This window comes from Onychostoma macrolepis, chromosome 03 (assembly GCF_012432095.1).
Source record: "Onychostoma macrolepis isolate SWU-2019 chromosome 03, ASM1243209v1, whole genome shotgun sequence".
Lineage (NCBI taxonomy): Eukaryota > Metazoa > Chordata > Actinopteri > Cypriniformes > Cyprinidae > Onychostoma > Onychostoma macrolepis.
The window spans coordinates 21,025,779-21,047,076 of NC_081157.1; the positions used below are offsets into that span (position 1 = coordinate 21,025,779).

General features: G+C 37.3%; 3 protein-coding genes across 3 annotated transcripts; 1 reads left to right on the forward strand and 2 right to left on the reverse strand.

The window, feature by feature from the left end:
- Positions 1-2,069: 2,069 nt before the first annotated feature.
- On the forward strand, positions 2,070-5,210 carry hmox1a (heme oxygenase 1a). Its single transcript, XM_058769651.1, has 7 exons — positions 2,070-2,360; positions 2,440-2,482; positions 2,730-2,841; positions 3,634-3,849; positions 3,942-4,214; positions 4,667-4,715; positions 4,806-5,210. Exons 2-7 carry the CDS (start codon positions 2,442-2,444, stop codon positions 4,931-4,933), a joined length of 819 nt encoding a protein of 272 aa, XP_058625634.1. The 5' UTR covers positions 2,070-2,360; positions 2,440-2,441; the 3' UTR covers positions 4,934-5,210.
- An 82-nt stretch (positions 5,211-5,292) lies between these two features.
- On the reverse strand, positions 5,293-13,011 carry mcm5 (minichromosome maintenance complex component 5). The gene is made up of 16 exons (XM_058769648.1): positions 12,689-13,011; positions 11,982-12,108; positions 11,527-11,655; positions 11,184-11,356; positions 10,843-10,998; positions 9,714-9,883; positions 9,457-9,628; positions 9,266-9,377; positions 8,440-8,583; positions 8,254-8,319; positions 7,968-8,144; positions 7,758-7,870; positions 6,668-6,796; positions 6,394-6,536; positions 5,820-5,947; positions 5,293-5,693 (listed from the first exon to the last, which is right to left on the reverse strand). Exons 1-16 carry the CDS (start codon positions 12,856-12,858, stop codon positions 5,592-5,594), a joined length of 2,211 nt encoding a protein of 736 aa, XP_058625631.1. The 5' UTR covers positions 12,859-13,011; the 3' UTR covers positions 5,293-5,591.
- An 899-nt stretch (positions 13,012-13,910) lies between these two features.
- gcat (glycine C-acetyltransferase) lies at positions 13,911-21,250 on the reverse strand. The gene is made up of 9 exons (XM_058769649.1): positions 20,886-21,250; positions 18,130-18,260; positions 17,943-18,044; positions 17,707-17,853; positions 17,284-17,438; positions 15,215-15,297; positions 14,894-15,065; positions 14,485-14,606; positions 13,911-14,378 (listed from the first exon to the last, which is right to left on the reverse strand). Exons 1-9 carry the CDS (start codon positions 21,106-21,108, stop codon positions 14,227-14,229), a joined length of 1,287 nt encoding a protein of 428 aa, XP_058625632.1. The 5' UTR covers positions 21,109-21,250; the 3' UTR covers positions 13,911-14,226.
- Positions 21,251-21,298: the final 48 nt, after the last annotated feature.

Sequence of the window (21,298 nt, forward strand, 5' to 3'; positions counted from 1 at the left end):
TCTCCCCCCACATAGTTCTCCTTTGGAATAATGCTGATATAACTTTTAGAAATAAGTCTCTTTTTTTCCCTAGATGGTTTAATAATAACTTGAACTGTATTCTATCTGTGTTTGATGATATTGGTAATATTTTAACTTATGAACAATTTATGAATCCATAATTTTCCAGTCCCACTAAAGGAATATAATACTTTGATGAGACCCATCCCAGTAGGCTTAACCCAGTTAATTAAAAGTCACCTCAAATTCAGTAAAGGCAACAGTGTTTATCCGGCTTTACGTTTGGGTGGTATTGATATTTTAGATCGGAAATGCAATAACAAACATATTTGCAAAATATTTCAGACAAAGAAAGATTACTCCAAGAGGGAAATTCTACAGGGGTTCCTTTATAACAAATATAAATTGGGCTTGGCTTTTGCCAAGTAAATTTTGTATATGTCTAACAAAGTTAAGGAGGTTCATTATAAAATCCTTCATAAAATTGATCCTGTTAAATTGTCTATTTCTAAATATTCTGATGTTGATGAGTCTTGCTCGTTTTGTGGTTTTGTTGAGGAAACAGCTTCCCATTTGTTTTTTGATTGTGGTGTTACCAACAAATCATGGGTTGACTTAAGCACCTATGTTTCTAACCTTACAAATGTGACCCATACCTTCGTCCTCAAAGATGTTATTTTTTATTATGAAAATACAAAGCTACTACCTGTTGAATATGTTGTTAATTTTATTATATTGAATGCAAAATGCTTCACTCATAAGCAAAAAATGGCTTAAACCTCCTTTGTCTTTCCCTCTTTTTCTTTCTGAATTTGATTCTCTTGTTTCATCTCTAAGACTTACAAATAACAAAAGAGTGCCAAATTTTTGATGCAGTATGACAGCTTTTCTAAAATGATGTAATTTTATTTTTGCACTTTTCTGTATACATAATTCCATAATTTGATGTACGCAAATCCAGAATATTCGTTTTCTGTCTTTATTTTTATGATTGTTCTTTGTAGGAATATATTCATGTCTTGTTTCCCTGTTCTTGTATATTTCTACAATTTTTGCAATAAAAAAGAAAAAGAAAAAAAATACTTTTTGTTATTTTGGCATTTGTGACCCTGGACCACAAAACCAGTCATAGGGGTCTTTTTTCCAGATGTATACATCAAGTTGAATAAATAAGCTTTCCATTGATGTATGGTTTGTTAGGATAGCACAATATTTGGCCGAGATACAACTATTTGAAAATCTGGAATCTGAGGGTGCAAAGAAAAATCAAAAGTTGTCCAAATGAAGTCCTTAGCAATGTATATTACTCATCAAAAATACATTTACAGTAGGAAATTTACAAATTATCTTCATGGAACATGAACTTTACTTAATATCCTAATGATTTTTGGCATAGAATAAAAATCAATAATTTTGACCCATACAGTGTATTGTTGGCTATTTCTACAAATATACTCCAGCGACTTAAGACTGGTCCAGGGTCACACTTGTTTTTATTTTCTATAAACACTGAAAATAAAAAGAATGTTAAGTTTAGTATCTATCCCCTTTTTTTTAAGTTACATTAAAACTATTGTATCTTGCCCTTATCATTTTTTTTTATTTTTTATTTATTTTTTATTGTGTGCATGCAGTCATATATAAAAGAGAGAAAATAATATTAATAAAAAAAACAATAAAAAAAACCAATACAATTTTATATAAGGTGTTAATTTTCTTTTTATATAAAGTGTATTTCTTTATTTAATCAATTTAAAATCTTTTTAAATAAAATATGTATTTTTAATTGCATGAAAAATGGCTTTTACAGTCTTTTCTCAGGCAGTTAGTAACTGTGTGCATTGTCATGGTTTTGAGGTTTTAATAAGGTAGTAATGCTTCACTGTCTGCTGTGTCATGTTTAGAAACACCAATAGCGAAACAGCACAGTCATGAAATCATAGTTCACACTCAGACACCCACAACAACACACAAACATTTTTAACTTTATAAGACCTAATACATTTAATAATATACTTTTCAACGCACTTTCTAACTTTATGACCCAATAAACAAACGGATTCAAACAACTTGTCGTGCTGGTCACACTGTGGATTTGTTTAACCTCATGTGACTCACATTGCTTAGTCATGAGAAACTGCTGAGATTTCTCAGCCGAAAAAACGCCCGGTCACGGTTTGTGTAAGAATGTGGAACTACCTCAACATTTTCACTTCCCTTCTCGCCAAATCTAGTGTCTCAGATAGGAAGGAAGACGAATAAAAATGAAGCGAGGCGGTGAGGGAAATCATAGCCACGGCGAGCACTGTGAAGACAACACAGGACGATATACATCGACTGCAAGAAACACAACAGCACAAGTAAGACCATGTTACAACTTCATTTATATCTGTTACAGGGCACATGGAGACACTTGATAACAAACATCTGTTGTTTTAGGAATGGAATCCACGACAAGCAAACCAAGAGATGCCTCTGGCAGGTAAAATGATTTTTATTTTCATTCCGCCGCGGTCTTTGAATGAAAACATATTAATTTCATCATAAGAATACTATTCAAGCCTAAAGTAAATCATACCAAAAAACGAAGCAGATGTGTAGCAATTGCAGATGTAGTGGATGTTGCAGTGCTAGATATAGGCTTAATGAAGACAAGTCGAGTCGGTGATTCTTACTATAGCATAAGCTCATCTGTTCAGTTAACTGATTGTGGCATGTTTTCTTCACAGTGATCTGTCTGAGCAAATAAAAGCAGCCACCAAAGACAGTCACGTCCGAGCTGAGAACACACAACTGATGCTCAGCTACCAGAGAGGACAGATCACGCGAACACAGTACAAGGTAAAACCACAGAAAATCAATAAATGGTACTGTCTGCAACTATTAGATGAACTACATATCAAACAATAACAAGACTTAGTAATGTTTTAGAGCATTCTAGAACATTCAAATATGAACTACCAAAAGATCATGGAAGCACATGTAACATGGCAGTATTATTCAGAGCTATGGCATATATCAACTACCATAGTAATACCATCTAAGGACTGATAGCTGATTGATCTTCCATTATTTCTTTGATTATTAATCAATTTACTGGATAAAAATAATAATGAAATTATAAAAACATTTTGTTTCTTATAACTTAGTGAGTTAAGAATGATGCTGAATTATTAAGAATGATTAAAAATGATTACATTTTAAAACAAGTTATTTTAAATTGTAAGAATGTAATATTCACAGTATTACTGTTTTTACTGTATTTTTTGCTCAAATGAATGCAGCTTTGGTGAACTTGACTTTGTCACAACCATTTAAAAAATATCTTACCATGCCCAAGCTTGGTACTTTTTATATTGAGTGGGGAAATATTCTGTACTGTTGCTGAATATAATTTTTGAGTTCCTTCTGTTGATCGCAAAAGAAGATATTTTGAATAATGTTGGTAACCAAACTATTTCTGGTTGCCATTGTCTTCCATGCTACAGATTTGGAACAACTTGAGGCCGAGTAAATGATAACACATTTTTCTTTTTTGGGGGGGTGAACTATCCCTGAAGATGTCTGAAGTACAGTCACAGTGATTTTTTTGAGTACTAAAAGCTAACTTTATGTAAATGTATGTGTTTCCAGCTCCTGCTGTGTTCTCTGTATGAGATCTACCAAGCGCTCGAGGAAGAGCTGGATAGGAACGCTGATCATCCCGCGGTTCAGCCCATCTACTTCCCTCAGGAGCTGGCCAGACTGGAGGCTCTGGAGCTGGACCTGGAGCACTTCTTCGGACCCCACTGGAGGAAGAGAGTAACAGTGCCTGCCGCCACTCACAGATACACCCAGAGACTGAGAGAGGTGAGTCTGGGAACAAGCTCTTTAAGGAAATGAAATTGCATTTACGTTCCAGTGATTCTCATTATAACTCTGTGCTCTTGGTTCCCCTTTAGATTGGCAAGAACAGCCCGGATCTCCTGGTGGCACATGCATATACGCGCTATCTTGGTGATTTGTCAGGAGGACAAGTGCTGGGTAAAATTACCCAGAAATCTTTGGGACTGAGTGGCGACAAGGGAGTTTTATTCTTCTTGTTTCCTGGAGTGACGAGCCCCAACAGATTCAAGCAGCTGTACAGGAGCAGAATGAACAGCATTGAGTTAACAGAGCAGCAGAGAAGGGAAGTGCTGGACGAGGCCACCAGAGCTTTTGAGTTCAACATCGAGGTGAGCAATGACATCTTACACTCGCATATAAGAAATGAATACTTTTAAGTAGCAAGGATGCATTAGTTTGATCAGAAGTCACAGTAAAGACAGTTACGTTACAAAATATTTAATTTCAAATAAATGCTGTTCTTTTTAACTTTCTATTTATCAAATAGCCTAATTCTGGAAAAAAAAAAAAAATGCAGCACAACTGTTTTCAACATTAATAATAATGTTTCTAATGTAAAAGTTTCTTGAGCAGCAAATCAGCATATTAGTATGATTTCATGTGACTCTGTGACTGTTTTTACTGTATTTTAGATCAAATAAATACACCCTTGGTGAACTTGACTTGTCAAAAACATTTCTTTAAAAAAATCTTACCTACCCCAAACTTTTGGGATATATAGAAAAAGAAGAGGTAAGGCTTAAAAGTTTGATGTAATGTTTGTATTTGTCGTTTCAAACAGGTTTTTGATGATCTTCAGAAAATGCTGAGCATCACAGGGGAAGCTTCAAGTGAGTTTCAAGAAATACAAATCATTAAATGCTTAGAAACAGTAAATATATAATGATACAAGATAATGATACTATTTTGCTTTTGTTTAGGTGACAAAGGAAATGACGCTGCAACCAAAATGGAGTCAAAAACCTTCTCCAGCTCTCCAGTGCTTCAGTTTGCATTGGGTGTGGGAATCACTTTGGCAACTGTTGGAATGGGAGTTTATGCTTTTTAATTCATAACATTTTTGACTGTTACAATTTTTTAACATCTTAATACTATGACGAGTTAAAATCTACAGGTTGATCTTTAACAAACACTAATCATGGATATTATAAAACATGCACCCAGTAATAAATCGGGTACATTAAGTAATAAAAAAAAAAAAAAGGAAAAAAAAATTAATTCTCAGTTTTAGAAAAAAAAAAGTATCATGTAAATGCTCATTTGCCTTTGTAATTGCTTTTGATGTATTTCTGTGAAATGCAATAAAGCTGTTTTTTTATGTTCAACACTGATTTGTTTTTTTGCTGAAAGAGACACAAAAAGATGAATTTCTTAAATGCTTTATGTTTCCATACAAAATGTGAAAATATCTTTACTTTGACACAGACCTGACAACCAAATTATATTTTCCACTGAAAAACCACATTAAGACAGTAAAGCATACCGTCACAATGGTAACATACTCAATTCATACCAAGCTTTGACAGAACAAGATGAATCATTTCTTAGCAAACAGTAAGAAGGATAAACAGGACATTTCTCCAGCAATAAAGTGTCCAAACAACTATGTACAATAAATCTGAATTGTATATCATTTTTCATCTGCCCATCAGATCTCAGGTTCTGCTGACAGAACAATGTGACAAACACAATTGCACAACATGTGTCTACTTGACCCTGTAAAGAACCTTCCTCTGCATGCGGTGCTGCAGTTCACCCCTCCTCATCATCAGATGAAGGACTTTGTGAATGGCGTGTTCTGGATATTTCTGTTCAAAGAAGAGGCGAAAAGCATTTTATTGACAATGTAATCACACATATACACAATGTATCAACTAAAACAGTGATTTGAGGAGTTCGCCAGGTTGTGACCAGCTCCTGGAGCTTTAACTCACCTGTTTGGTGAAGTCCTGTATGATGCTGTGTTCAGACACCTGGGAGCCGATGGCGAAGCGTCTCTTCAGCTGCTTTTCTACACGAGAGATCATCTCCTGATCTGCCTGAGTGGTAAATCCTTCAACACCTACAAACATACAGCACTGCTACATCACTCTTCAGAGACATTGTGTAAATGATTTTTCAACAAACATCCATTCATGAATTTACAGTCATCATGCTGTTATATTACCCCAATATTAATTGTTTGCACCTTGTAAATAAAATGAATACTTCGACCCACTACCATTAAAAAATAAATAAATAAATAAAAACATGATTAAAAAAAGTAAGCATTTAAATATTCAATAAAATTAAATTTTTTTTGGCAATGCATTTTTAAAAATCAACAATACATTAAACTAATATATATTTAAATAAATGATTATATTATTTTTGATTTAAAAAAATTGATCTGGCAATCAATTAAACTGAAATTATTTTATTGAGCAGCATTCCTACTCCTCCATGAGGAATCTACTGTGATAAGTAATATTGCAGTTTATTCCAGGCCTGAAAGACCATCACACTCACCGGAGAGACTGCCGGACAGAGCTGCGTCCAGCGTGGACACCTGGAAGAGTCTCAGAGCCTCGTCCACCTCTTCCTCTCCAGCGATGGGCTGCAGCTTCATCTTAGCGAGAGACTCTGCAATGCGCACCACAGCCTCAAGCTGCCTGCAGGACGACAGACCACCAACAAGTATATACTGTAAATAATTACATAACTACATGCAGGATGTATAAATATACATCTTGGAACTAAAAAGAGTAAAGACAGGTGTCATAATACTGAGCTGAGTGCTCACCTGACAGTGATGGGGATGGACACACGTCTGTCGGTCTCTCTCTCGTGTTCCTTCGCTCCGCTCCTCATCAGCACGTATCTGTTCTTCAGTTTCTCTGCGGCGCCCGCAGACAGGCGGGGTCCACATTTCCTGTGCGAGTTAATGCATTTTTATTTCAATATACAAACACAGATGAATGATATTTCACACAGTGTTCATTAGAGCTGCCCCCTAATAGTCAACTAACCGTTAGTCGATCAGAAGAGGCTTGGTTGACCAAAATTTTATTAGTCACAGAAAAAAAAAAATAAATCCACAGGTGAAGTCAAGCAGTCCGTGACGGACAGATTGTTAATAGTTGGTCTATGGTAATACAATACATCCAAACGCTTGCCTATCATTCATCGACCTCAAAAATGGCTCATCATCCGAAATATGTAAGTGTTAGCAACTTTACATGGCTGCTCAATCTAATGTTAACCAAGAAAAATGTGCACTAATCAAGAGTCTGTGAGGAGTGTGGAAGCTGAACAGTAGCGATCACTGCAGGACAGATGGAGCGCTCACTTGCTCTTAAAATACTCCCTCATTTTTGCTCATACAGATAAGAGTAATGCATCTTTCTAGTCTGTAAAGACTTTACCTTTATTTGTGTGCGCTCACAACAAAACACGCTTTTGTAAAACAATGAAAGCAATCAGGATGCACTTGCCTTTCTGCCGTATCTATCTGTGAACTTGAGCGTGAAACTCTGTATATATTTGCCTTACAGACATGAAAAAAACAATATCTATAGAGAGCGAAATGTCTACTTTCAAATGAAGCAATTCAAATATTCTCCGATTACGTTATCCTTATGAAACATATCCATATGCATACAGGCGCTTCCACTACTGCGGAGATGACGAGTCAGTGTCTCCAACTTCATCTCTTAATCTAAAACCAAAGAAAGCACTAGTGCATCAATACACTGTATCAATAATGATTTAAATGATTTATTAATAAACGTGTGATTAGTCGACTAATGCTTAAAATGAACGACTACTAGTCGACCAGAAAAATCTTTAGTCGAGAGCAGCCCTAGTGTTTATAGCCTATAATCCTGACTTACGTTCTGCAGTAGGCGATGTATTTCTTCAGCGTGGCCAGAGTAATCTCTCCCTCGACACCCTCCGTCTGCGTCTGAGCGCTCAGGTGAACGTTCATCACGTGCCGGGCCAAAGTCTAAAAAAAAACAACAACAACACAGGCTTGTGCATTAGTTCATTTAAAATGAAACTCTTCAATGGAAGAGTAAACAGTGGTTGTTTTGTTCACCCACCATGTCTCGCTGTTGGTCATGCTGGTCTTTGATGATGAAGATCATGTCGAATCGAGACAGAATGGTGGGCATGAAGTCAATGTTGTCCTCTCCTTTTGCATCATCCCAGCGGCCGAACACGGAGTTGGCAGCGGCCAATACAGAGCAGCGGGAGTTCAGAGTGGTGGTGATGCCAGCCTTGAGGTGAACACATAAGCGTTAATAAAAGAAATTGACCAGTCTGACAAGACCGTAAGAAACAGTGGATTTCTATTAGTTAATGCAATGAAATGAAAATGCCTGGTACCTTTGCAATAGAAATGGTCTGCTGCTCCATGGCCTCGTGGATGGCGACCCTGTCATCTTCTCTCATCTATCAAAAAAAAAAAAAAGATTAAAAAGAAAGCAATAGTTTAACAAAGCCCATAGCATTTCATAAGACTGCAAGAACAACATGCATGTTCTGGAAATCCAGATTGCTTAGAAGTCCAACCTTGTCGAACTCATCAATGCAGACCACTCCTCCATCAGCCAGCACCATGGCACCACCCTCCATGACGAAACCACGAGTGTTGGGGTCTCGCAGCACTGAGGCCGTCAAACCAGCAGCACTGCTGCCCTTACCAGACGTGTACACCTAACAGAGACAGTCACTTTAATGCAGACTCTCCATCATAGGAAACATTTATGCAAGTGAAGACAAAGCACACACACTCACATACACAATTTATCATTATACGATTACATAAAATTAAAATGTTCTAAAACATACTGAATGTCAAACTAAATATTTAAATATACATAAAGAGACACATAATTTAATACTATATTATATAAATATATAAAATTATAATAAAATATATTGTATCCCCTATATTAAATATTCATTATACAATTTATGACATGCATTTTAATAAAATATTATAAAATATAACGCATGCCACATTAAATGTAATCAACATACATATGCTGCTTTGCCTTAAATATATATAGACATACATGTTTATTGTTTACATTTAATGTAGCATACATTATTTTATAATATAATGCATGTCATTAAGTGTCAAATTATATTACATTCATATTTAATATGACATGCAATATTGTCTCATATATATATATATATATATATATATATATATATATATATATATATATATATATATATATATATATATATATATATATATATATATATATATATATATATATATATATATATATATATAAAACATCTCTTTTGTGTTGCACGTATGAAGAAATTAATTAAAATGGCATGAAGGCAGGAATATGATGGTGCATCTTTGTCACAGTCTTACCCCAATCGGAGAACATCTCTCCACAAACTTCAGCAACTGTGATTTGGCTGTGCCTGGATCTCCCAACATCAACAAGTTTATATCACCTCTGCGTGTCAAACCATCTGGCAACCTAACAAAAACAGTTCCGCTCAGATTAGAAAGATAGCAAAACACACAAGCTGGGAAGAGGAGGCAGTCTCTATGTTTACCTCTTCCTGGAGCCCCCAAACAGAAGACACGCTATGGCTTTCTTCAGGTCATCGCTGCCGTAGATGGATGGGGCCAGAGAGCGAGCGAGGGAGTCATAGACAGAGGGAGAGGAAGCCAGAGTCCTCAACTCCTCTTCCTCCTGAGGAGAAACTGAACCAGAGACTCCACGGCCTGAAAGACGGTGAGAACGACATGAGAATGGCTAAAGAAAGATGGCGTTTTCAACCAAAAACCAGAAGTTTCCCCACATGCTCACCTGCTCCTTCAGTATCCACTTCAATGCCAACAACACGCAAGTATGCTGCTCGGATGCCCACACCTGCTCCCTTATCGCGACCTTTGGCCTTGGTCTGCGCCACCTTCTTGATCGAGTAGATGCCCATGACAGTTACTCTGTTTCCTGGTACTACACGGTCGCATAAGTACCTGGGAATGGAAAAGTGTCAAAAAATTTGGGGTCTGGAAACTTATAAATTGATTTGATTATTGGGGTCATAATTTGACTCAAAATGGATTCTTAATTTAGAATAAAATTTAAACTCAATATACAAAAATTATTACTGCTACAAAAAACTTTTCTGCAGGATTTTGTTCTGTGCCTTTCATTTCTGGATTACAGTGTTCAATGTACACTGTGTCAAAATCTAATTTAATCATTACTTTAAATTAGAAAAACAAGACATTAAAGGCTATTACAAACAAAATTAAACCAGTATCGATAAAAGTTATCTTTGCAATGCAAAGGTGGCACAATAGCTACATCTGAAGTGGCATTTAGGTATATTTACTATTTAATGCAAATCACCACTGGCATAAATGCATTTACAATATTACAGTTGAATAAATAAATAGAATTGTAAAAAAAAAAAAAAATTTAAATCTAAAAATTTAACCAAATGAAATGACACTTTAAATATGCAACTAAAACCTCCACCAGGTGGCGGGAAAAATCCCTGTCTTAATGAGAGAGTCATTGAGGTTCACAAAAGTGAAATATGCATCTTAACGTTCACTAACTAAGTTCTTCAAAGAATATTTCACCTAAAAATAAAACACGGGTCATCATTTACTCTCGCGTCGTTCCAAACCTGTATGCACTTTTTATCACACAATAACACTATTATTACCATTTCTGTCATAAAAAGACAGTAAAAATAATAAGAGTAGTCTGCAGTTTCAAGTGTCTTTATGAATGTGTCATTAAATCATTCAATCAAATGATTAGTTCAGACACACTCTGAGATGCGCAACTATTTTTAGTTAACATTCTAATGACCTCCTAATAAATTCTATTCATAATGCAGTGAAAGCATGTGCTCAAGACATTAAATTCACAAAATAGTTTACAGACAAAAAACATTTCTGCATCATGCGACAACTTGTACCTGTCGCAGTAGAGCTGCATGTGTCGTGGCATCTCTCCGTGTGGAACGGCATCAGGAGCTTCCTGCAGACGCTGAGTTTGGAAATCCACACACGCGCATTTGTCCGGAATAATAAAATACGGATCCACGGGGCACTTGACACGGCCCGCCTGCTCACTGCGGGACAAAAATACAAAACAAAAAATACACGTTACAGGTGTAAAAACATGCTATGCTTATTCTGTATTAAGATGTAATTGTTAGTTCATTGTCATACCAGCATATACTGAATTAGTGCTACAGTATTTCTAAACAGAATGAAGCTAGTTAAAAATAAACTGAGTATTGTGCAAAATACTAACGTGTTGCATTTGCGGGGAAGAGCGTAACCCTGCAGTCCCGGTGGCAGAGGAATGTTGCTGATAACTGCTCTGCATCCGCGGCACTGAAGACACACTTTGGTGGCTTTGGCCCTCACAGCCGTAGAGGATATGATAATACCGGGAATCTTCACGAGACGTGACACCTGCTCCGACTGCAAAAGATGATAGAGACAGGCAGAAAAAACACTTAGAAACTGAATGTAGAAGTATGAACGTGGCGCACTAAGGCACAAAAACACAAAGTTAGAAGTGGAGTAAAAAACTATGGCGCTTTGCATCTGTTTTAATTTCGAATGGTCTTGTTGAGAGTTTATTTTCTCACTTTCAGGTTGCGGATGGAGGCCGGGTGGGCGTCACTCTTCAGCATGACCTGTATGTCCTGCACAGTCTCTTCTCCTACTGGCCGCGGACGCGTGACCTCATCAGCTACTTCCTGCGCCGCCTCCTCCAACTTTAAATCAATGAGTGTATAATATAACAAACAGCTGACGTTCAAATGGCACTTACGCATTTCAGAAACGTAATACAGCATGCTGGAAAGTGATAAACAATTGATAATAAATTAAAATAAGTCTGAAATAAATCTGAAATTAGAGTATTACATTAAATGTGTAAAAAAAATTATTTCTTAGTTTAAAATAAAGATAACAAAACACAATACTATATAATAAGCCATAAATAATTACTTTAAATTGTACGCTGTAAATAAATCCAAGTCAACTTCGGTAAGATTTCCAATATTTATATGGAAAGGTATTTTTGTAAGTCTGTCCTTACCAAAGGCAAGTTCTCAGTAGGCAGTTTGTACAGACAGTCTGACAGATCTTCATCAAAACTGGCCAAATCCTCCATCTCCACCGCAATCCAGTACTCTCCCAAAGTATAGTGCCTCTTGAGTTCATCTCTGGAAACCAAAAACACAATTAACAGTGTCCTAAAGTATTAAAAAATATATAAACAGATGTCCAACTCTGTTTAATAAGGTACTGGTCAATATATTAGGGAGAATGGAGTTGGGATATCATTAGTTTAAAAATGAATCGGTTCTTTCGAATACATCTTTTCATTGAACCGATTCAAAGACGAGTCCCCCGCTTCGCTAGTGCCATGACTGCCATCATCACTCATTTGCTCGCAGAATTCAAATTTTGTAGTTTAATATTTGCAGGGTTATGATGGACACCAGCAATCACGTGAGATAACGTTAAACGTGTTGCGAAGACAACCCAACATGCTACGAATCGATTCAACCGAATCACTCAAAAGAACAAATCGTTCGCGAATCAGACAGAAGTTAAAAGCGAATCTGCAACAAATTTAACACGGAACAATGAAAAACAGTCTGGATCGGATATAATAATAACATAAACAATAGTCAATGATTAACACAGACAAATAATAGGTACTAGTTATGAAAAACGTATTTTGCCACTGTGAAAAAAACACCACCAAGGTGCTAGAAAAAACCTGTGATATCGCAATACCTGTATTTGTAGGTGAATCCAGTGCGATCAGTGCCGACCCTGAATTGTCTCAAAAACTCACGGAACTTCTTTTTGATCTGGCTGCGTTTCACGACCCCCTCATCACCGATGCCCTCGGCTCCTCCAAAACTGTCACTGTAATAAACTCCTGGATCATCAAAACCCGACATTCTGCTAATATTCAGACTCCTTGTAATAAACGATCAATAAGATATTACTAAAATAAGTGCTGTCAATGCTAAGCTTAAATATTGCTATAAGGATGTATAGATCAGACAACAGTGTCTCCCTGCAACACGCGCACTGGATTTCGCGGCAAAACCTCTAATCCAGCCTCTCGCTGAACTCAGACCCCACCCTCACTCAATTTTCCGACCCGCTTATTGGTCTACAAGGCGTTCTGACGAGGTACGTCACGAAAAAGGTGGTTCCAAATTGGAGTACTGGCGGGAAACACACAAAGCAAAGTGCAGGGACCGGAACTAGCTGTTCAGTTTGGCGCGGAATGTCAGCTTTTGTTGAAAGGAGACTAGCCAGTTTACAGTTCTATCAACAAAATCTTATTTATATAAAAATAAATGTGAATACTTATGAAATAGAAAGCAAAGTAACTGTAAGGTTTTAGGACAAAAGTCCAATTACACAAATGTCACATCTGAATTTAAAAAATTGTGAAATTTAGTCTCTACATTAAAACCCCAATGTTATCACATAATTGTTACGGCAGTTTCACAAACAAATGAACTCAAAACCAAGCTGACATACAACAGAATTCTAAAGTGCTTAAAACTTGAACTGTGTTGTCAGGACAGGAGTTTTACATGTAAATGTCAGGTTTTAAATGTTACACCTTAATTACAGTACTTATGGGTTTGACATTTAGATTACCTTTTACATTTTAGCGGTTACACGAATTGTTTCTTAATTGCTTGACTTGACTATTTGTCATTAAAAATGGTCTATCATAGGCTGTTGTGACATAATGACAGGTTTCCATTATGACAACATGCCCCCTTGTTGGCATATTGTTTGATAAATTGTTTGTATGGACATTGCAATGTACAAATGGGCTTTTTGTTTATTCAACATCAAGATGTATGTCTGATTTTATACAGCTGTATCTGTATGAGGCAGAGTATATTTCAGGACTTGTATTTTGTCGGTTATTAAAGTAGTAAATTTAAGTAGTCAACTACCCTCATGTAAATAATCAGAGAAGACATTAAATGGCATAACCTTTTTATTTTTACCCACCTATCGACAGCTGCAGCATGAGCATGATCTGTACAAACTTGCTAATAATGCTAATGCGACATGTCTTAGCTGAAAAAAGTCAAGACACATTTGGTATATAGCTGGTGTAGAATACTGCTGTAAAAAAGCAACTATTAATCATAGAGAAAGTCATTTATTCTGTCAATACCGAAAATATACAAATATCCTTTGACCTTCACTGATCGCAGTAGCATTTTTTGCTATGATATGTAACTTAAACCTCACTCTAATAGACCACAACTTTGTCAGTTGTGTTTCTGACATTAGGAAATGACACCATGCTTCCTGCCGGTCTGTATGAAGGCATCTACGGCACGATCAATGTCCTCGTCAGTGTGAGCTGCAGAGATCTGGACTCGAATGCGGGCTTTTCCTTTGGGAACGACTGGGAAGGAGAAACCGATCACATACACTCCTGATGACAAAGTGAGAAAACCATTGTTTTAAACAGGCAGCTGGGCTTGCATACTTTATTTTGTAGAAAAAAAAATTAGATGGCCTATATATGCCTGAATTCTTACCAAGTTTTAGCATGTCGTCAGCCATAAGTGAAGCCAGACGAGCATCTCCCAGCATCACAGGACAGATGGGATGAGCTGTGCCAGAAATGGTGAACCCTGCCTGGGTCATATTGTTTCTGAACCTTTGGGAAAGAAGAAAAGGAAAGACAATAGACCATTGTTATCATTAGCTCAATGAACTCCAAAAATCCTTTATTCTTAAAAGCATGCATACTTTCACACTGAACCAGCAAAAGTCAGCTCTTTTTGTTTTGACTGCAATGTCATCCCAGACCAGCTGCTGCTTTGAACAGCAAACTCTGTTAGTTTTGACTCTGCTGCTAATTTGCTGTCCACAATAACACAAGCCAAAGGGTGTAACCAAATCTACAAATATCACAGAGCGCCCACTCGCCCCCTCCAGTCCCACCTCATGGTTTTAGCTGCCATGGACTGAGCGATTTCATTGGATGCCAGCAGCAGTTCCACAGCACGGGTGGCACATCCCACCACAGGAGGAGGGAGGGAGTTTGAGAAGAGGTATGGACGAGACCGCTGTCTCAGAAGCTCAATCAAAGCCTTGGGTCCGACAGTGTAACCACCTGACAAAGAGTTAGAAATATACGTGTTTGAAAGGACTGAAATTGCTTCAGCCTTATTAGCAAAGGAACTTTAATGCGTTATTTTGTGTGACATAGTAGCTTGACTATGTAAAACTGTGCTTCAGATGATGTTTGATATTTATACGCACCAGCAGCTCCTCCCAGTGCTTTTCCCAGAGTGGAATTCACAATGTGCACCCTGTTCATCACTCCCAGCAGCTCATCGGTTCCTCTGTGGGAAATAAATGTATGAACATCCACTTGTAATATAATATAATATGATATAAGATAATATTTTGGCATAGAGTGCATCGATGCCTGCTTATTTTTCTGCTTCCTTCATTCTGGAAAAACAATTTCCCCATCTTTTTGAAAGTGTATTCATTAAATAATAATAAAGCCAAATCAACCAGCTACGAGAAGAATCACTACATTAAAAACTTTGATTTGAACCAAAAACGAAAAAAAAAAAAAAAAAAAAAAAAAGGGCAAAGGTACAAGACTGTGTACTTAACCTTAGTGAGAGATAGAACTAATTTCATAAAGCCTTGCTAATGATAATCTATAAAAACGATGGATAAATAAATCTATTGATTTAAAGCTGTTAATTATACAGATAGAAACAATGCATTTCATGCCAAAAAAAAATATTTATATATATATATATATATATATATATATATATATATATATATATATATATATATATATATATATATATATATATATATATATATATATATATTTTGTCATTAAGGTTTCGAGGCTGGCGTTTGGCAACTCGAACCTTCAGCTCCTCCACAGATTTTCTATGGGATTAAGGTCTGTAGACTGGCTAGGCCACTCCAGGACCTTAATGTGCTTCTTCTTGAGCCACTCCTTTGTTGCCTTGGCCGTGTGTTTTGGGTCATTGTCATGCTGGAATACCCATCCACGACCCATTTTCAGTGCCCTGGCTGGCTTCAATGCCCTGACAGTACATGGCCCCGTCCATCGTCCCTTTGATGTGGTGCAGTTGTCCTGTCCCCTTAGCAGAAAACACCCCCAAAGCATAATGTTTCCACCTCCATGTTTGACGGTGGGGATGGTGTTCTTGGGGTCATAGGCAGCATTACTCCTCCAAACACGGCGAGTTGAGTTGATGCCAAAGAGCTGGATTTTGGTTTCATCTGACCACAACACTTTCACCCAGTTCTCCTCTGAATCATTGGCAAACTTCAGACGGGCTGTACATGTGCTTTCTTGAGCAGGGGACCTTGCGGGTGCTGCAGGATTTCAGTCCTTCACGGCGTAGTGTGTTACCAGTTGTTTTCTTGGTGACTATGGTCCCAGCTGCCTTGAGATCATTGACAAGATCCTCCCGTGTAGTTCTGGGCTGATTACCCACCGTTCTCGTGATCACTGAAGCTCCACGAGGTGAGATCTTGCATGGAGCCCCAGTCCGAGGGAGATTGACAGTTATTTTGTGTTTCTTCCATTTGCAAATAAATCACACCAACTGTTGTCACCTTCTCACCAAGCTGCTTGACGATGGTCTTGTAGCCCATTCCAGCCTTGTGTAGGTATACAATCTTGTCCCTGACGTCCTTGGACAGATTTTTGGTCTTGGCCATGATGGAGAGTTTGGCATCTGATTGATTGATTGCTTCTGTGGACAGATGTCTTTTATACAGGTAACAAACTGAGATTACTCCCTTTAAGAGAGTGCTCCTAATCTCAGCTCCTTACCTGTATAAAAGACACCTGGGAGCCAGAAATCTTAAAATCTTAAAATGCAAATCAATTTATAACTTTTTTTGAAATGCTTTTTTCTGGATATTTTTGTTGTTGTTATTCTGTCTCTCACTGTTCAAATAAACTAAAATTATAGACTGGTAATTTCTTTGTCAGTGGGCAAACGTACAAAATCAGCAAAATCAGCAGGGGATCAAATAATCCCCCCCCCCACTGTATACACAAACACAGATATATATGTGTGTGTATATATATTTGATTATTTTGACATAAAATGCAAGATGTTCAGATGTTCAAATAATGTGAGCTGATGACTTCAAAAAAAATCATATATGATCAATTTGACAACCTTGTAGCTCACAGTGGGTCTGTCTTTAACAGTTTTTATGTTATTAAGAATCAAACCCCTGATGGCGAAAATAAATAGCATTTTTATTTCTGGAAACTGACTGTTTTGCTAGCATTTTTTTTTCTGTATACTCACCGACCACGGGGACCCAAGAATCCCGTGGCATGACATTCATCAATGAAGACCAAGGCACCGTACTGCTCAGCCAGATCACAGATACCCTGCAGAGGAGCCACATCACCATCCATGGAGAACACGCCGTCTGTGACCACCAACCTCAGACGAGAGGACTGTGCATAAATAAATAAAGTGAATGTACCGAGAAACTAAAATGTCTTGAATTACTTAAGTTTAGACATTTCTAATTGTTGACTTAAATTGTTGCATTATATTTTCTGTTTTTCATCAAAGAAATCATTACCACATATCAAGCCAAAACACAGTCAGTTGAGTAAAAACATTATTTAAATATCAGCATGTGCATAAACCACTTGAAGCTTGCAGTGCAACCTCTGATTTGCATAAAATCCAGTAACATGAGATTTATACAAAATCTACCTGTGATTCTTTCAGCTTTTCCTCCAGGTCGTTCAGATCCATGTGTTTGTAGCGGAACCTCTTGGCACGGCACAATCGAATCCCATCGATAATAGAGGCATGGTTTAGTTCATCAGACAACACTGCATCATCAGGACCCAACAGGACCTAAAGCAACGTGCGCCAATGTATTGTTACAGTGTATTTGCAGTGGTGCTATTTACTTCAGTATAGCATAAGGATTGGTTAAAACAGACCTCAAACAGACCAGCGTTGGCATCGAAGCAGCTCGCATATAGAATGCAGTCTTCTCTTTCATGAAACTGGGCTAGTTTCTCTTCCAAGTTCTTGTGGATGCTCTAGAGAACAGACAGTTAACAGATATATCTTAAGGCATCAATAAGCACTGCTATCAGTGTATTCAAATACAGTATTTTTCCTCACCTGTGTGCCACAGATGAAGCGAACTGAACTAAGGCCAGCGCCATACTTCTGCAGGGCATCGATTCCTGCCTTCACCACCTCCGGATGACTGGATAAACCCAGGTAGTTATTTGCACAGAAATTCAATATGTCTGAAACAAAAAGAGAGAAATATGGCATCAGAAGATAAAGAGAAACCAAAAATAAAATCTTATTTGAGCTATTGAGTTCTGCTCATTGTGCATTACACATTTGGACATTACACATTTACAAAAAGTAATTCAATAAATAATATAAAACATTAGTAAATACAGAACTACTCATAGAACTTTTAGAAGAGTTGTAAGATGATAATAAACATAAATTCAGTCATATGTGTCCAAACTCTTAACTTCAATTGTATTAAAATATATATATAATAAAAGAAAATAATAATAATGAAATATATAAATATATAATACATATTTCAAAAACAAATTATGCATACAATACATACAGTGCCCTCCATAAGTATTGGAACAGTAAAGACAAAATTGTTCTGTTGGCTGTGGAGTCAAGACATTTGCAAATATGATGAAAAGATGAATACGAGACAAAACTACAGAATGTCACATTTTATTATTAGCCGTTTCAACACATACATGTATTACCAAATAAAAAGAACAGCACTTTTAGAGTTAATCCCACTCATTGATGTGAGCATAAGTATTGGGACAGTTGAACATAAGGCAGATATAAAAGATTAAAAGCTTTTATTTAGTTGCAGATCCCTTGTGCACAATCACAGCAGTGAGTCTGTGACCCATAGACATCACCAGACTCTTGGTCTCATCCTTTGAAATGCTTTCCCAGCCTTTAATGCAGCCAATTCCAACTGTTGCTTGTTTTGGGGAGTTTCTGCCTTTACTCTCCTCTTCAGCTGGTGAAATTCATGTTCAATCGGATTTAAATCTGGAGATTGACTTGGGCAATCTAAGACTTTCCATTTCTTTGCCCTGATAAACTCCTTGATTGAACTGGCAGGGTGTTTTGGGTCATTGTCCTGATGCAATACGAAGCACTTCCCAATGAATCTGGTGGCATTTTCTTGAATATTGGTAGGCAAGATGGTTTTGTACCCTTCTAAATTCATTCTGCTACTGTTATCAAACATTAAGTCATACATTAAGTTGAGAGGGACTGTTCCAGAGACATCCATGCATGCCCATGCCATGACACCACCTCCACCATACCTCCACCATGCTTTACAGATGAGGCTGTATGCTTGGGATCATTGCAGTTCTCTTTTTTTCTCCACATTTTTGCTTTCCCATCACTTAGATAAAAGTTCATCTTTGTCTCATCAGTCTATAAACACAGTTCCAAAACTCTTCTGGCTCACCTTTGTGCTTTTTTGCAAACTCTAATCTTGCCTTTCTATTTTTGGAGCTGGTCAGAGGTTTGTATCTTGCTGTGTAGCCTCTGTTATTCTGTGTCAAAGTCTCCTGAGGACAGTAGATTGTCAGAGCATCACCCCAGCTTTCTGGAAGTTGTTCAGGTCGTTGTTGGTTGCTGGTGTCGCTGGTGGTTTCCAAACTCTTGATTTCTCCATGCCCTTTCTTTTTGCTATAGCTCTAACTGACTTCCTCTTTTCTTTCAGAATCCAAATTGCTTGCTTTTCTCTCAGAGTCAGCTCCCTCATCTTCATCCTGGTGTGTGTGTGTGTCATCATCGAATGCAAGATTCAGAATGCAGAAGTAATGGATATAACTGATACGACATATTCCCTGCTTTTAATATCTGAATTATTAATGCAACAGGACACAGCTGATCACTTAGAAAGACCTGTGAGGCAACTGTTCCAATACTTATGCTCACATCAGATAGAGGGATGAAACTCTAAAAGTGCTGATCTTCTCATCTGGTCAAACATCCTGTAGTTTTGTCTCATATTCATCTTTTAATCATATTTGTAAATGTCTTGACTCCACAGCCAACAGAGCAATTTTGTCTTTACTGTTCCAATACTTTTGGAGGGCACTGTATACAATAAATTTTTATTAATGCTACTGTTAGTGTATATAAAACAAGTAAATATAATTTTTTGTCTGCAATACTAATTTCAAGCATCAAGATATAAACCTTTAGAAGAGTTGTAAAATATTGAGAGTCATAAATTCAGTCAGTTTATTTTTTGTTTTAAAATTGAACAGGGCATTTATATAACTACAAAAACTTTAGAGTCTTAAAATAACAATAAATTCAGTAAAGAATTTAAAAAAAAAAAAAGTAAATATTTTTTTGTCTGCACTTCTCATTTCAAGTATTTAAACATAAACCCTAAAAAAAGTTTTAAAATAATATAAAGCTTAAATTCATCCAACCATTTACTTTACTTAACAATTTTATATAAATATATTTTATTAAATAAAATGGTACATTTGCATAAATGTGACAAGCTTTAAAATTCTGAAAACTATTTTTAATTTACATTTTATTACTGATAATTTAACGTTTTAGCCTCCCTCCCTGTTAACCAGCTTATATTACCTGTTTGCTCTCTACACGTCTTTGTTTTATACATTCCCATGAAGCCGCAAATAAAGTTGAATTTGATGGGGGAAACAGGTGTTGTCATATTTACAGTTTTTATGCAGCAAAGTTGAAAACTAAAACAGCAGCATGCTATTGACTTTATTTCCCTTTGGTAGGTGCCTCCAGGAATCTATACCATTCTGTTGTATTAGCCATAGATGATGTTGTGTTATAATTGACTGTGGCTCTGCCGTGCAGCTCACCGCCTCTGCTGCCGTCCACGGAGATATGCGGACCCTGCTGGGAGGTGATCACCCGCTCCCCTTTCCATGTGCCCGCAGTCCGGATCGCGTCCAGCTCGCCGTCCAGCACCGACAGCGCCGCTTGAGCCGCAGCCGAGTACGCTCTGCTCGCAGTCGCAGCGCAGGGCTGTGCTACACTCCTGAGGGGAGCACCGAGGACACGAGCCGCTGCGCGAAGGGACATTTCTCCCGCACTATCTATCACAGTCAGCAGTACAATAGAAGCAAGTATTGGGACGGGAAAACTGACGTTGTGGCGGATATATGTAATTTACATGGGCGTAGACATATCAGCCAATCAAACGAGTCGATGTAGCGGGCGGTGCGCTGTTTGTCCAATGGTAGCGCAGCTGAGGTTTCTGCGATTTAAAGAC